The 16008-nt window shown below is 53.0% G+C and overlaps 2 protein-coding genes across 4 annotated transcripts; one reads left to right on the top strand and one right to left on the bottom strand.

Moving 5' to 3' along the window:
- Nucleotides 1–817: 817 nt before the first annotated feature.
- Nucleotides 818–9664, bottom strand: INTS15 (integrator complex subunit 15). Its single transcript, XM_065684067.1, has 6 exons — nt 9346–9664; nt 8178–8399; nt 6766–6931; nt 3794–4321; nt 2197–2236; nt 818–1598 (listed from the first exon to the last, which is right to left on the bottom strand). The coding sequence occupies exons 1-6, from the start codon at nt 9535–9537 to the stop codon at nt 1391–1393; spliced, it is 1356 nt and encodes a 451-aa protein (XP_065540139.1). The 5' UTR covers nt 9538–9664; the 3' UTR covers nt 818–1390.
- Nucleotides 9665–11056: 1392 nt separating this feature from the next.
- On the top strand, nt 11057–14989 carry LOC136016597 (deoxyribonuclease-1-like). 3 transcript variants are annotated; one of them, XM_065684063.1, is made up of 9 exons: nt 11057–11097; nt 11601–11782; nt 12412–12500; nt 12668–12751; nt 12890–13005; nt 13789–13901; nt 14174–14328; nt 14404–14500; nt 14766–14989. In XM_065684063.1, the coding sequence occupies exons 2-9, from the start codon at nt 11636–11638 to the stop codon at nt 14817–14819; spliced, it is 855 nt and encodes a 284-aa protein (XP_065540135.1). In that variant the 5' UTR covers nt 11057–11097; nt 11601–11635; the 3' UTR covers nt 14820–14989. The 3 variants fall into 3 exon arrangements, with proteins under 3 accessions (XP_065540135.1, XP_065540136.1, XP_065540133.1); XM_065684064.1 differs by lacking the exon at nt 13789–13901 and having other exon boundaries at nt 12890–12980; XM_065684061.1 differs by lacking the exons at nt 14174–14328; nt 14404–14500; nt 14766–14989 and having other exon boundaries at nt 12890–13789.
- Nucleotides 14990–16008: the final 1019 nt, after the last annotated feature.

Below are 16008 nucleotides of genomic sequence, written 5' to 3'. Positions count from 1 at the left end.
CAGCGAGGCCATGTCCCCGTGTCACCTCCCCCTCAGTCCTGCACTGTGAGGGGCACCCAGTGACCTGCCCCACTGCTGGGGCTTCACGCCAGTAATGACTCTGATCGTGAAACTAAGATTTTAAAGGTTTCCCCTTGTCGCTGACGCTCCACAAAGCGAGAGAGGATATTTCAGTTAGAAGGGACCTACACCGACCCCCTCATCCAACCGCCTGACCCCCTCGGGGCTGACCAAAAGTTAAAGCATATTATTTTCCTTTTCAGGAGAAGGGCAGAACAGAGTTTCCTTTCCAGCAATTTCATTCAAATAGTTTTTTCACATCTGATTTGTTTTTTCATAGGCAGTGCAGAACCACAACTACCACATCTCCCCCAGTAAGGACAAGAGCTTTGGAGATCTTTGTTGTAGTCACCAATGTAGAAAAGACTTTTCTTCCTTGCTTTTTCACCCATCAGAAGGAGCTCAGAGAACCACAGCACAGCAAAAGAGCTCAGTTAAAGGGGCTAGAGGGAATGTTTTGCTGTAGTGCCAACAGCAGCAAGCTCTGCTGCCTCTCCTAAACACATCTGCACCCACCTGCACCTCACTCTGAGCAGCCAGCCTGCCCTTGGCCAGCTTTCCAGCCAGCTGCGATTAAAAGCAACAGATTTCACCCCAAAGTTTCATGAATCGCTGAATGAGGCATGTAAAGAGGGCATTCCCCACCCTAGAGATGAGGGGTGACTGCAGCCATAAAGGGGTTTTGTTCCCTCCCTAGAGCAGGCCCAACGCATTGACCCATCTAATCAATGTTAGAAAGATAAAGTGGCAGAATTACTTTATACTTCTTAGATTGTTTCCTTTAATAGGAAGTGCTGCTTTACTCTACCTTGTGCTTCTGAAACAAACATTTCTGTTCCAAAAATATACAGTGTACACATACTCTGTAGCTATAGATACAAACATTTACAAAGAAATGAGCAGGCTGGAGGGGACAAGCTTAAGAAAAATCTCACACCTTTCTTGCTGGCCCTCCTAGAGCAAGACTAGGTGGGCTCAGTGTGCCATCAACCGATCAGGACTACAGAGAAACACGATTGAGAAACGTACCCTTGGTGAGTCCATGAAACAATGGGGATCAAGAAAACTTCCACACACTGCAGAGGTTTGAAGGTTTTGTTGCCTCTTCCCACCCTCTCCTTTTGTCCCTATGATCTGCCTTAGCATCTGTAGCCCTCATCCAAAACCAACTGCAGCCAACCCATCTGCATCTTCTCCACATCCAAAGGGCTAAGCCCTCCCACAGGCACTGCTCAGCTTTACGCCAAAGAGGAAAATGTGGTTCCCGAGACATTTGGTTTCATCTGCAAAGGTTCCTCAAACTAAGGGAAACCGGGTACCCTCTACAGTCCTAGCGGATCGGTCGGTATGGGAATGTCATTCCTGGTATAAACGTTTGCACGGGATGAGCCGGGAGCGCTGGGTGAGCCGGGAGTGCAGGGTGTGCGGGATGTGCGGGGTACCCCAGGGGTGGAGTATGGATGTGAGGATAAAATCCTGGTGGCAGAGCGCCATGGGTCGGTTGCTGTACTGGACCAGAGATCACCAGCTGGAGCAGGCTGTGGAGAGGAGTTCAGACAGACATGAGGATTATATCAGAGAAGGCTTTTGTCACAGCCCTGCCCACCCCACAAGGGACTGACTCTATAGACAATTCATAACCAACACACAGCAATGCTAAGGCAAGAGGACAGTGACTCAATTATGCTCTTTACAGCTTCCAGAAAGACTTTTTTCCCTCTTTCCCTTTTTCTTAATAAAATTTGGCTCCTCTTTGCAAAGAGGCAAGAAGCACAGTGCGGTTAAGCTTAGGGTCAGATAAAACAAGCAGGGAGTTGGGGATGGGATAACTCTGGGGCAGGTTCCACACTGTAATTTCATTTCCCCTTTCTGTGCATTTATTCTAACACAGTGTGGACAAGATCATCTACATGGTGGGTGTCACTGAAGCATCCTTCAGTCAAGAGTCCAGCTTGCAAGGGAAGAAGTAGCAAGCACTGTCTGTCACCTTTATCCTTGTGCTAACCTGTGTGTGAATAAAGGCTGACTTTCAGAAAGTAATCACAAATTTCTACGGGAGATTTTGCCTCACCAGCCCCCAAGTATGAGCCTTGGAATATGCATCAAAACTGACATGGCTGTAGAAAGGCCTCTTACTTGTTATGTGGTAGCCTGGAGCACACAGTTCTCAAGTCATCTGAAAGAGGACACAAGACATCACAGTAAGGGTAAAGCAGAAATTAGAGCTATTTTCCTCTCCACTCTCCTTTCTAGGAAAGTCAGATTACCAAAAAAGCTCCACTCATCAACAGATCCAGAATCCCAACTCTCAGACCAAAAACCTCTGTAGGAAAGAAAATGTTTCTCCATCTCACCAGTCAGGTTTCCATACCAGACACTTAACTATGTAATTAAGACAGAGGAAATAGAAAATATGACTCTGCCACTGAACATGGCATTTATGATGAGGTCAAAGCAAGGCAAAATTTACCCAATACCTGTTCTGTGCTGGTTTGGGATGTTTTAAAAGAGTGCTAGCGTAAAGAATGGGTTGGGGTTTTTTCCCTGTCTATCAAGTAGAAATTGTGCTTTTTTTACCATAACCAAACTTCTGCTAAAGCAGAATAGCTAGAACCAGGGTAATTAACAACATACCCTGCTGGTAAGAGTCCTTCCAGGAATAGCCTGAGAACAAACTGTCCCTTTGTACATAAACAAACTTCCAAAACACTGAAATAACTGTTATTTCAGCAGCTCCTTATCCTGAATTACCTTCCACTTCCACAGTAAGAGCAAGCGTTCGGAATGTACCATGTAAACAGCTAAGAAAAAAACACAGCTGAAATAAGCCATTAACTTAAAAAAAAAAATGCACTTTTCTGCTTGTTTTTATTACACCCAGAGCTATTTTGTATGTAAAACATCAGAAATCAGAACACTGAGATCTTACCAGCAGCGCTGGTTCAACCACAGCAAAAATGTCAGGTACCTGCTTAGGCAGAGGCCACTCACTGCATCTGGGGTCTGCACTAATTGTGTGGCTGTTGTGAAGCTTTAAACTCTCTGGTCACACACTAAAAATTACCTGTTTTCAAGAGAATGTATCAAGAAAAGACTCTGGTTGACCCTGTGCTGTGTCTGAAGGTCTTTCAGAAAGAACTGGTTTAATAGGCAGGACAGAAAGACAAAAGCCACATAAACAGGCTTCTATACTCAGTTTAACTGAAACCATACACACTGTAGTGGGGTCTCATTACAGGAGAGCTAAAGGCCCAGAAGTTCCAGATGAAGAGTTTTGGTTTGCTTTTCAAACATCTTGTCTAGCATACCCACCTCATGGGTTTATCTGCTTCACAGACTCTCCTCCAGCAGCAAACTCAGAGAAGTCAAATTGAAGCAAAATTAATCAGTGCTTTATAAACAGTTACAAGCAATTCTGAGGGAGTCAAAATTGTCCCTGTACCAGCTCTAACCCCTCTGTGCACACTGCAAGGTCAAAGACAAGTTCTTCCGTTCTGCAAAGCAACACACCAGCCACCTGCAACAATGATCTCTCCTTTCTTACTCTCCATCCAGTTATTTTTCCTCAACTATTTCCTGCACTACTGCTTTCTAAGGGCAGCAAATTACTACTTCTGCTATGAACACATTGATCTTTAATTCCCCCATCCCAAAAACTCCCTCTTACAACTTCTGCACACTGGAGGAAAAGAATCCTGTGCCTGGGTCTCCACCAGCCCCACCGACAGCTTACCTCTAGTGCACAGGAGTGCTCCTGATGCCATGGCCACTTGCAAAGCCTGAGCCAGTCTGTCTAGAGCCAGTTCAATCTCTTTGGATGCATTGAGAGGATTGAGTTCATCAGATAGTCTGTTAATTTCCTCAACGAGTGGAACCACATGGTCAAAGGGTATTAGCCCCAGGCGCCCATAAAGGTTCTTCTCCGTTAAATGCCCCTGAAGCATCATGAGAACCTGCAGGACACTTAGATGCAGTTTTGAATACAGCTGGTGGCAATCTCTGTCTTCTCCTGAAGTGGAGTCCTTGGCAATTTTGCTGGGAGGATGTCCATTTGAGAGAGAGGCTTTCTTCTTCCTTTTATAAGCCAAGGGGGCCTTCACACACCAGCGGATCAGTCCAGTCAGTGGGGTGAGCTCTAAAAACCCTATTGGCAGGTTGGCTGCAATAGGAGTGTTTAGAAAGGTGATGAGGATCAAACGGGGGTCTTCAAAGATCCAGGACACAATCAACTCCAGCAGATCCGAAGGAGGGATGAGGTCATCTGAAGACAAAAAAGTTATTGTTGGGTAAGATGGGTCTTGAGCTGGAGCACAGGACAGCAAACTTTATTTAGTCTCTCACACAAACCCTTCCTGCACTGTCACAAGTACAATTTCACAACCTTCCAGACTTTGCTGGTTTTTTTCAAGACACCAAAGGTAAGATCCTTGTTTGTCCCAGGGAAGACATAACAACTTTCCTGTCAACTTCACATTCTCCACCTATTCTAAAGACACCACCAAATGCCAACATTTATCCTCTTTCCCATCAAAGTTACTTCTGACATTTTCCTCTCTACCACCCATCATCTGCCCAATTTTTCTTTAAACTCAGTCTCCATTCATCCCTTGCCACAGGAAGTACAATGGACAATGGAACAGGAAAAACTTGTCGGCACTTCTTTCTCTTCACATCATTCAATTCATTTCCTTTAAGACTCATCTAAACAAGCACGTCTGGTGGAAAAACTTAACATGACAACACAGTCACATGCCAGGTAAAGGATTATAGGATTATGTAAAGCTTCAAGAAGTGAAAGGTGGTCATGAGCTGCAGCATGGCTACAGACAAGAGAAACGCTGACTTCACAGCAGTTGCACATCATCCTGCCACAGGGGCGGGCTACTGGATTGAGCAACATACTTTGTTGCTTTTTGCATGCAGCCTCAACAAAGAGCTCAGCACAGAACTATCTAGTCAGGTTTTTCTGTGCCTGAAATGACTTACAGGAGAAATCATCTGGACTACAGAATTACTCATGTGCTCCAGATACAGAACTGGTATTTTTCAGTATTCAGCTTTTCTGAGAACTGTTTCACAGATACTGCTGTCTGTGTCATGCACTCCTATCCTCAGGACATGGTAGAGACTGCCCACTTACAGCTCACTCTTTGAAGAGCAAGCTTCCTTTTCTTGTGCCACCAGTGACATCTCTAATAAAGTAAGGAGTTAAAAAAAACCAACAATTGCTTCCTATAACTCTTGCAATTTCCCTTCTGGCACATCCTTTAATAAGCTGTTTAAACTTGTAAGTGATAGCACAAAACAGACATAAAATACTGAGGAAGAATATGCTATGAGCTCTACCAAATATTTAAAAGAAAAAAGTCTAAGCCTGCACCTCTCTCACTACCACCAAACTGCTTATCTGGAGAAGACCATGCAAAACATTTCCTTTATCAATAGCAAATATATTTGCTTTTTTGCATTACACGTGGTGTTGGTATTTAGTGTACCATTGTTCTCTAGTCTACCATGAGCTCTCTTTCTGTCTCTGAGCCGTCTCTCTTTCTGAATAAATGAATCTTATTTTAGACACCTACACATTTTCAGTGTCTGAGCAACAACAGAGACATGTCATATCACTACCTGGTCACACATACAGTTAAAAAGCATATTGGAGTACACTGTTGATTGCATTTCTCATCAGCACTCAACAGAAACCCAGCTTCAGTTTGCAGACATTCAGAATTTGTGTTTCTCCCCTTTTTGGAAGGATCCAGACTGACAGATAGCCCTGAGTCTATCTGCTGAGTAGGTGCCATGCAATAGGGAGGTCCAGCTGCCCAGCCCAGGCAGATCAGCTTTCACTCATAGAGCTGCTCCATCAATAAGGTTCCCATGTCCTTTGAAGCTCTGTGGAGGACACTGCGCTTTGTGTCAGGCATTACATGGCTGCTTCTCTAACAAAGACTTTACCTTCAGTAGATAAAAAAATAACCAAGTGGTTATTTTTATCCTCACCCCAGAGAGAGATGAGGCAACAGCCATACCCGAGCTGCTTCTGGTGTCGTAGTTTAAACCAATCCACACAGGTTGTCCACTCACCCCCCCCGACCCTCCCCACTCCCGGAGGGATGGGGAGGAAAATCAGGAGAATGTAACTCCCACGGGCTGAGATAAGAACAGCCCAGTAACTAAGGTATAACACAAATCACTGCTGCTACCACCAATGATAATATTGATAAGAGAAAATAACAAGAGAATACGATACCACCGCCGAACGAGTTCGACCCCCCCGAAGAGCGAGAGCCTGCCCCTTCCAGGTAACTTCCAGTTCCCCCTCCAGGCATGACGTGCTATGGTATGGAATACCTCTTTGGCTAGTTTGGGTCAGGTGTCCTGTCTCTGCTTCCTCCCGGCCTCCCTCGTCCCCAGCAGAGCATGAGACTCACAGAGTCCTTGGCCAGAATAAACATTACTTAGCAACAATTAAAAACAATCGGTATTATCAGCTCTCTGCCCAGGCTGGAAGTCAAAACACAGAGCTTGCACCAGTTACTAAGAAGGAGCAAAACGGCTCCTGGTAAACCCAGGACATCTGGCAATCATTACATGGTCACAACCACCTGTAGAATTTCAGCAGTTAATTCCCTTGCAACAGTTAACCTGTGTTGCATTATACTGCTCCTCTTACTTCCAAAGACACAGCTTGGAAACACTTACCTGAAGAGAGGTCATAGAGAGCTGTGACAGATGTAATGAACTGGCAGCAGAAGCGAGGACTAGCACTGAATATCTGCTTCAGTGTCTGGATGGACCCTGGCACCAAGTTGCAGTAGTCATCAACCAAGGCTCGGGCCAGCCTCACACAGTACACCGCAGGGGTTCGCTGCAGCAATGTAGCATATGACGAAAAGCAGGTTAAACCCAGCCATAGAAACTCCTGCAGAGCCAGCTTCGAAGTTTGTGTTGCCTATACACTGTGCCTGCCCCCATCACCCATCCTCTCTGCTGTTTCAACACCTGTGTTCCCTGTTTCCCAGCATTCAACAGTGCTTTCTCTTTCTGCACATAAAATATTCACTCAGAAATAAAATTAGTTTCACAGTACTAAATAGGTGATATTTCATGTTTACAGTATCTGTAGTTTAAAATTAAAACCTTTTACATCAGTATTTTTACTTAGATTGAGATTTTCTTTACTACTTCAGCAACAGTTCTATAGTTCAACTAGTTCAGTAACCTCTCAGTTGTGCTTGACATTTTTAATCTGGAAAAAAATTCTGTGCAATCCTCATGTCACTTAAGAGCTGGGATATGCAAAATGCTATGCAAAATGCTACACCTTCTGCTATCCAGGTTACATCCCCTCCTCCCCTACCACAGCTCTCCAGGTAGGAAAAGAGGGACCCCACAGAAACAGTATTGCTTTGCCTTCCTCCCACCCGTCCCTCCTAGCGCAGCCTTTCTGCTCTTCCCCTTCTGTAAAACAGGTGACTTCTGCTTTTCTCACTAAGGCAGCAGCAGCAAAGATGCTGATTCCCGGGGTCTACAGGGGTGAATCTCAATGGGCAAGAGGGAGACAAAGGACAGCCCTAACATACTGTATTCATGGAAGCCAGACACGGGTATTTTGTGCCCAAATCTCAAGCCAGACACAGGTATTTTGTGCCTCTTCTGCCATGCACAACTTTGCACATCAGGCACAGCTTACTTCCTAAACTGTAGAGTTGGCTTCTTTGGGCAACGTGACTATGAACTGCCATGGTTTTGTTCCCTGTGTTGGCTGAACCCTTCACTGACCCCTTTCAACAGGCAGGGCTTGAGAGGGAGGAAATCAATAAAACCTTCACTGACAGTAAAAATAACACCAAATTTTCTTCTGCCAGTGCGCACAGAAGTGGTTTAGCAGTTCTCCCTTATGCTGGAACAGAGGAATGGACACAAGCACAGACACAGGGAGAACACAGCTGCAGCAGCCAGCTGTTGTTATATCAGCTTAAGCTGCCATAGGAGCAGCAGCTGACTGCAACCAGCTGCCACCAACCATTAGGTGACACTGCCCCAGCTCACCCATCGTGGCACTTCCCCCTCGCTCCTTCCCCAAGATTGCCCTGCCTGCACAGGAGCTGTACCTGCAGCCAGAAGGCAGCACACTCCAGAACAGGAACCCTACACACGGCCACTGCCATGGAAACCAGCTTTCCTAGCAAAGCCATCCTGCTGTCATCTGCTTTGTTTCCTTGAGGGCTGAAGAGAGATGAGAAAATGATCTGCCGGACTGAATCCTTGGTTTGCTCTTGAAAATAATTGCACATGATCTCAAGGAGCTGAAGTTCCTGAAGTGAATTCAGTCTCTGAAAGAAGACAAAAGCAAAACTGCAAAATACACTGGGGCTCTTGAAGAACCAAGAGGTGAAAAGGCAGGAAGAGTAAAGAGTTAGAGCCTCCTCAATGGTTAGAAACTCAACCTTTACGCGCAGCACACATACTCAAACTTCCTGAACCACCACTGCATTTACTTTGTTATAGTGAAAAGCTCTAGGTGGTGTCTGAATACCTGGATAACCAAGACTGGCTCTTGCTGCACCTGCAAGTGCTGCCCTGAACTGAGATATGAGACCGAGAGCAATACTGGAGTGAAAACTATTTCTTTTCTCTGCAAATAACAGCAAAGGGTGTTGCTGGGCAGCAGGGGGGGGCGGGTGTCACAGCTGGGCCCAGCAGCCCTCCATGCTCCAGGCCCATGCACCCCATCATTCACCAGCAGCTGTGGTTTCTGGTCACTGCTGTCTGGGAGGACCCAGCCCCATTCCACAGCAGCCACCTAAAACCTCTCTTAGGGCCCAGCTGCAACGCTGTGAGCCTGCAGGTAGCTCCCAAGGGCCTCGAGGTGCCCCACACCTCCCCTCCCTAGGGCCCTGTCTGGTGTCCCAGAGTCCTGTCCAGTCCATTGGGGCCTTGCCAGGCAGGCCCTCCCGGCCAAAACCCCTCCGTCACCAGCACCCGAGGGACCCTCCTGGGGCCTCGGTCCTCAGCAGCAGCCGCCCCGCCAGGGCCCTCATCCTGTCCCCATAAGGCCTCAGGCTCCAGCAGCAGCGTCCCCAGGGCTCCCGAGCAATTGGGGCCTCGGCCTCCACACCCGCTCCCCGGGGCTGCGTCCGGGTGCCGCTGCCCGGCCCCACGCCGTCAGCCCCGGGGTCTGCCCGGCTTCCCGCGGGCCTCGGCCCCCACCGCCCCCCGGACCCCGTCCGGACGCTCGGGGCCTCGCTCGCCTTCCCCCGTGCCGCGGCCGGGGCCCACCTTGGGCGGCGCGCCGCGCTCCTTGGGGACCTGGAAGAGGAACTCCTCCAGGAGCTCGGAGGGGCCCTTGTCGACCAGGGGCAGCGGGGCGCTCTGCAGCTGGCTGCTGAAGTAGATGTCCAGGTGGTACAGCACCTCCTTGGCGGCGCTCAGCGCGTCCCGCCGCAGCAGCGAGTGCCGAATGTCGCTCATGGCTCCCGCCGGACCCGACCGGGCCCCTACGGACCCCTATGGACCCCTACGGACCCCTCTGCCGTCTTCCAGCGCGGCGCGGAGCAGCCTCCCAGCAGCCGAGGCGCAGGGCGGGCGGGCGCTACGGCGGCCCCACATGGACAAAACAGGGCAACGCGCGCTCGCCACCTGCAGCGCCCCCTGGAGGGCTTGCCCTTAGCGGGGGTCTTGGGCCGCGGTGCGGGCGGGGGGATCCAGCCCTGAGGGGTCTCTTGGCCCGGGTATGGGGGGGCCGCTGCAGGGCCCTGCCGTGCCCTAGGGATCACCCGGCATGGCCTCTCTGGGGACGCGGCAGCTGCGCTCGGAGCCCGGGCATCCGGCCAAGGCCGCTGGGGCAGGGCTGGGTGAGCCGCGGGGGTGTGCGGGGCAGCACCCCGGGACCGGGCCTGACCCCGGTGGGCTCCCGGGTCAGGCACGGCGGCAGGGCCCGCTGTTACCGGGGCTCGCAGTTCCACACCCCAGCACCGGGGCCATGGTGGGATACACCGGCTGTGCTCAGCCCCAGCACCAGCCTCCCACCAGCTCCCTCAAACCAGCTTGGTGGCAATGCGGGATTGGTTGGTGTTGGTGAAATAAACACTTTTTAAGATAAATCCTAGCTGGTGAGGAGCGAGAGCCGCCCATACCCCATAGTGGAGAGCTGCTGATCCCCACGAGTGGTCTCTGGGGTTCGCTGGCACCTCGCAGATCTCCTGTTGGTGTCTGTCTGTTCAGGCACACTCTCAGCCCTACCTGTGGCAGGCGGTGCTGGCACTGGTTTGAACTGGTTGACTTTTCCCTGAGCAGACCTTTGTTTCCGTGGGAAATGCCATATGGAACCCGCGGCCTCATGCTCGCGGGCAGGTGAGCACTTGGCAAGGGGAGCGGGTCCCTCCCCATAAATGCAGGTGCAGATCTTTCCTCTTGCAGAGACCTTGCACAGCACCAAAGGTACGTCCTGCTCCCCGCTCCCATCGCCTTCTGTAGCTCAGCTTAGTTTTGCCGTGACTGCCGAGGCTGAGCCCGGGCACAGCTCAGGAGCATCACCCGGGACGGATACGGTCCTCTATAGGACCTGCTGCACTCCCTGGGAGGAGGGAGGGTCTGCAAGGCTTTGGGCGCTTTTTGCCATGACCAAATCACAACATTACTGAATCATGGCACTACCGAATCACTGCGTTAGCAACGGGAGGAACTGCGGCTTTAGATGTGCCAGCACCTGCAGCCGTAGCAAGGATACAGGTGGGGAATGGAGAGGATTTAATCAGAGCAGAAGAAAAAGTGAGCCTGGAGGCAGCAAACCTCATGTTGGGCATCAGGTGTGCCGAAGGCTGGGATGTTTGCTGGTCCTCCCAACCCATCTGACTGGGACTCCTGGCGGGATCAGACACTCAGGGCACCTGAGCTGGGCTCAGATCCCATCCGCTGGTGAAATATTACCCGAGGGAGCCGGGTGCCACGGGAAATACTTCCTGAACACCTTTCCCAGTGGGTGGGAGCTGCTGCGCTGCTCGCCAGGGAGTCGGGGAGACTCCAGCCTGGGTGAGGATGGGGCAGGGCAGTGTCGGGGAGCAGAACACCCCAGTGAGGGTGCTCCTGGCAGGGAAGAAGGTGGGGAGGTGGGGAGGTGTGTCGGGCTGGGGGGGATCCGTCCCTTGTTGTGTCCCAGCAGAGCTTCTGTAGGGTCATTTGGGGCACAGACCCTGGGGAGGGGTGGGAGAGGGACAAGCAAAGGAACCTTGGTGTCCCAGACTGCTGGGACACATCCCAGGCCAGGAGAAGCACCTGGGTGGATGAGGAACTGCTCTGCGTCACCATGAAATGGCATTTGCTCCTTTGCCAGTGAGTTATCCACTCTGGCCTCCTTCCAGGAGCAGCAGGCAGCATGAGGCCTTATGTGAGGCAGGAGCACAATAGCGGGACAGGGGTGCACCATCCCTGAGTCCTGGTGTTCACTAGAAAATAGACACCTCCCGGTGAAATCAGTATGGCCAGGTGGGAATGCCCTGGACATCCCCGTCATCTGTGCCAAATCCCCATCCTAGCCAGGAGGGCTGCCACTCTGTCGTCTGCACACGGGATGGCAGCCTCGAAGCAGGTGCTGTCACTGCTGGTTGCAGCTCTCCTGCTGCACATGGCCACCATGCTGAAGATCAGCGCTTTCAACATCAAGGCGTTTGGGGACAGCAAGATGTCCAACCAGACCATCGCAGATATCATCGTCTCTGTGAGTGCTGGGGGGAGAGGAGCAGTCCTGGCTGCAATCTGGTCTCTGTGATGCAGCCAGCTTGGGACAGTTGGACACCAGCTTTCTACAAGCATCCATCCATCCATCCATCCATCCATCCATCCATCCATCCATCCATCCACCCACCCACCCATCCTTCCATCCATCCATCCATCCATCCATCCATCCATCCATCCATCCATCCATCCATCCATCCATCCATCCATCCTCCCACCCACCCATCCATCCATCCATCCAAGCCTCCATTTATCCATCCATTTGTTCTTCCTCCATCACCATCTCCAACCTTGGGCTATCTCCACTCTTGCCAGTCCCCATCCAAGGATGGGTGATGCTTGATGCTGCTCAGTTCCTCACTCAGAGCAGCCTGCAAGTGAGAAGCTGCTGGGGTGGTGGGTGGTAGATAGATGTGTGTTAGAGGGCACTGTGTCACCCTTGGGTTCCTCCAAGCCAGAGGATGCTGGCAGAGGAGCTCCGTCCCTGGCTCTGGGGTCCCTCCTGCCCTCCTGTTGCCAGCCTGGGAGCTTTCACAGCCCAGCCCAGGCACCCATTGGTGCCCCAGGAGCAGCTCCCAGCCCGGGGCGAGCAGCTCTGATTTGTCCCCCCAGATCCTGTCGGGATATGACATCACCCTGGTGCAGGAGGTCCGGGATGCTGACCTGAGCGCAGTGAAGAAACTCATTGACCAGCTCAACAGGTGCCCCCGATAGCACAGGGCGAGGGGTCCCTGCAAAGGGGATGCTGGGGCAGATCCCAGCCGGAGCCTCGCTGTGCCGGGTCACCTCTGTCTCAGCCAGAGAGAGCCCAATGGGTGCTGAGGGGCACCAGGAGCCTCCTCTCAGTCTCTCTGTACCTTACCCCCAGCATGTCCCCGCACCCATACAGCTTTTTGGATAGCATCCCCCTGGGCCGGACCAGCTACAAGGAGCAGTACGTCTTCATCTACAGGTAAGGGATGCTCCCGGGTCCAGCATCCCCTGTGTCACTTGCTGTTCTCCCCAGTTGCCCCCAAAGGGTGGTGGGCATATTTGGGGGCACTGGCTGCATCAGGAGTGGTGCTGGAGGCTGCTGTGCTCTCCCCCTCAGGTTGGACATGGTCTCAGTGCTGGAAAGCTACTACTACAATGACAGCTGCGGCTCCTGTGGGACCGATGCCTTCAGCAGGGACCCCTTCATTGTAAAGTTCTCCTCACCCACCACGCGTGAGCAGAGCCGGTGCTGGGGCTGCCTTGACCTGGCACAGGGTCCCCTCTGCACAGGGCTGATGCCAGCCAGGGAGGTTGCACCCTGGAGCACAGCTCAGAGGCTCCGCTGGGGTCCTTCACTGCATCAGGGCCTTCTCCCACCCATGGGTGCCCAGGGGTCCTGGGTACCTGCGCAGCATGGCCAGCACTGCCTGCTGTTCCCCACCATGTGCCATCTCTCATCACTGTCATCTCCCACCATGTGTTCTCTCCAGTCGTGTGCCATCTCACATCTCCAGCTGTTTCTCATCTTGTCCCATATCCCATCACATGCTACCTCCCATCTTGTGCTGTATCCCACCATCTGCTTCCTCCCCCTGGGTGTCATCTCCCATCATGTACCATTCCCCATTGCTTGCCATGCCGCATCACCTGCCATCCCTATTGCATGCCATCTCCCACCTTGTGCCATGTCTTACCCCGTGCCATCACCTCCACCTCCCAAGAACCTCTTAAGGATGCACACACTCCCCCATCTCTCTTCCACCTACATCTCCTTCCCAAACCCCCAGTGTCTTGGAAAAACTGATGGGAAACAAGCAGCAAACCCCAAACCACGTGCAGGGGGATGCAACTCCCCACTGGAAATTCCAGCAGACCAAAAAAACCCAATGCACCCTTTCCCTTTGGCAGCTTTTCTCAGCTGGTAGCTGGGGCTTGGCCCGGGGTAGTTCCCGGGGTTCCCACTCCCTTCCCGGGTGCTGCACCCGAGCTGGGGGCTGACAGCCACCTGTCCAGCAGAGGTGGAGGAGTTTGTGATGGTGCCGCTGCACGCCGAGCCCAGCAGCGCAGCAAAAGAGATCGATGCGCTCTACGACGTCTATACTGATGTTGTCAACAAGTGGGCAACCCATGTAAGTGGTGGTGGAGAGCTCAGCTCCAGCCTGGGGCAGCCTGGCGTACAGCCACCATGCACGGACGTGTCCCATGGGACACCCCTCATGGCCATCGGAGCAGGTACCACCTCAGCAATGTTCAGGCAAGGAGCTGCTGGGTGGCTCCACTACCATTACTGGGAGCTTGCCCCCAGTGTGCTGGGGAGGTTTCTTTCTGCCCCTTGATGTTTTTGGGAGCACGTGGTGCCCCCTAAGGTCCACGGGCAGGGACAGAGCTCACTGCCCCACAGGACATCTTCCTCCTGGGCGACTTCAACGCTGACTGCTCCTACGTGACCAGCACCCAGTGGCCGTCCATCCGCCTGCGCTCCCTTGACGCCTGCGAGTGGCTCATCCCCGACAACGCCGACACCACCGTCAGTGACACCGACTGCGCCTATGACCGGTGGGTGCCGTGGCAGGGGAGGGTGCTGGTGCAGGGGATGCTCCGGGCACTAACACCCCCGTGATGCCCTGGCAGCATTGTAGCCTGCGGCACCGCACTGCGCCAGGACATCGAGCCCGGTTCTGCCACCGTCAATGACTTCCAGAAGACTTTCCACCTCCAGAGCAAGGATGTGAGTGAGGGCCGGGCACATAATCCCACTGGCACTGGGATCCAACCTACCTCACCTCTTGGGGGCAACGGTGGGCTCCCTGTTCCCCAGTGTGCACCCAAGGGTGTTCTAACCCTAACCTCTGCACTGATGCAACCCCCCCAGCTTGAGCATTTTGGGGTATGCTCTGAATCTGGGGGTTGGAGCATTGGGGTCCCAGCTGCCCATGACAGTGGTGAGGGTCTGGACAAGCTCAGCCACCTCTCTCCTTTCTCCCCATACACAGGCTTTGGCTGTCAGCGACCATTTCCCGGTGGAGGTGACTCTGAAATCCCGCTGAACCCATCCCCGTGCTGGCTACTAGGACACCCCAACATGCACCTGCACCCCTGGTGGGAGCCCATGCACCGCCAGTGCCAGCCAAGCTGCCTGCTGTCTCCATAAGGATGTCCTAGTGGTTCTGTGGGAGTGGGATACTCTGTTTCCATTAAAAAATTAGTCCTTTCCAGCCCCTGCACCTCTGGAGGGAGTCTCCTCTCAGCGCCCCCAGCAGCCCCCTGTGCCCAAGCCCCCTGCCCCGTTGCCAGGGGCAGCCCCACTAGGGCTGGAACCAGCATGTTCCCTAGGTTTGGGGGTCCCCTCCTGCCACTGAGAGAGCCAGACCCACAGGGTGACAAGCTCTGAGCTGCCAGCAGCAAAACCAGAGACACCAGGAAGGGCTTGAGAGTCTCTGGGCAGGATGTGAGCCCCTTGCCGGGATGCAGGATGCTCTTCTGACAGCTTGCAGAGCCTCATCCTGCTGGAACCTGCCTGGATGTGGGGTGGCTGACAGGGTGCTGACAGCGAGGGTGGGGGGAAGCAGAAGGCATGAGTCAGTTCCCAGGGGGTTCGGTGCCTCCTGGGGGGGTTTCGGTGCCGGCACAGCGTTGAGGGACACCAGACTCATCCCGTGACTGGGTGTGAGGGTGAGAAACCTGGGATGCACGGGACAGCCCAGCGAGCCCAGGCATGAGCAGCCATCGCCTCCCTGCCTGCCCTGCTGCTGGCACCCTGGTACAGCCGCCCGCTCCCTCGGCGGGGTGATGTCATGAGCAGGGTGATGTCATGAGCAGGGTGATGCCATGTGCCGGTGTGTGGGATGACAGCTCCACCGGGGCTGTCCTGGGTGACCCCCAGAGCTGCTGCAGTGGATTGCAGCCATCCCCTCTCGCCGAGGCTGGCAGCACTCAGCCTGCCTGACCAGACACCACACAATTTCCTCCTCTCCCCTCTAATTACACTGTCTGAATCACTCACATTAAGGCCATCGCTCTTCACCACCTGCTTTGTTGCTGTGCCCCACACTGTGACCTGGGGACCACTCTGTCTGCAGCACCCTGAGTCCAATGCACCCACCCAGCCCTGCCGAGATGCTCCAGCACTGCCTCACCTCTCCAGACACCCTGCGATGCATCGGCACAGAAGTGGCTGTGCCAGCCCCACCCCGCCGCCCCATGGGGTTTGGGTTTCCCAATGTAGGAAGGAGCCCA

This window comes from Lathamus discolor, chromosome 6 (genome assembly GCF_037157495.1).
Source record: "Lathamus discolor isolate bLatDis1 chromosome 6, bLatDis1.hap1, whole genome shotgun sequence".
Lineage (NCBI taxonomy): Eukaryota > Metazoa > Chordata > Aves > Psittaciformes > Psittacidae > Lathamus > Lathamus discolor.
Note: the sequence above shows the minus strand (reverse complement) of the source record. Positions and strands in the feature narration are given on the sequence as shown.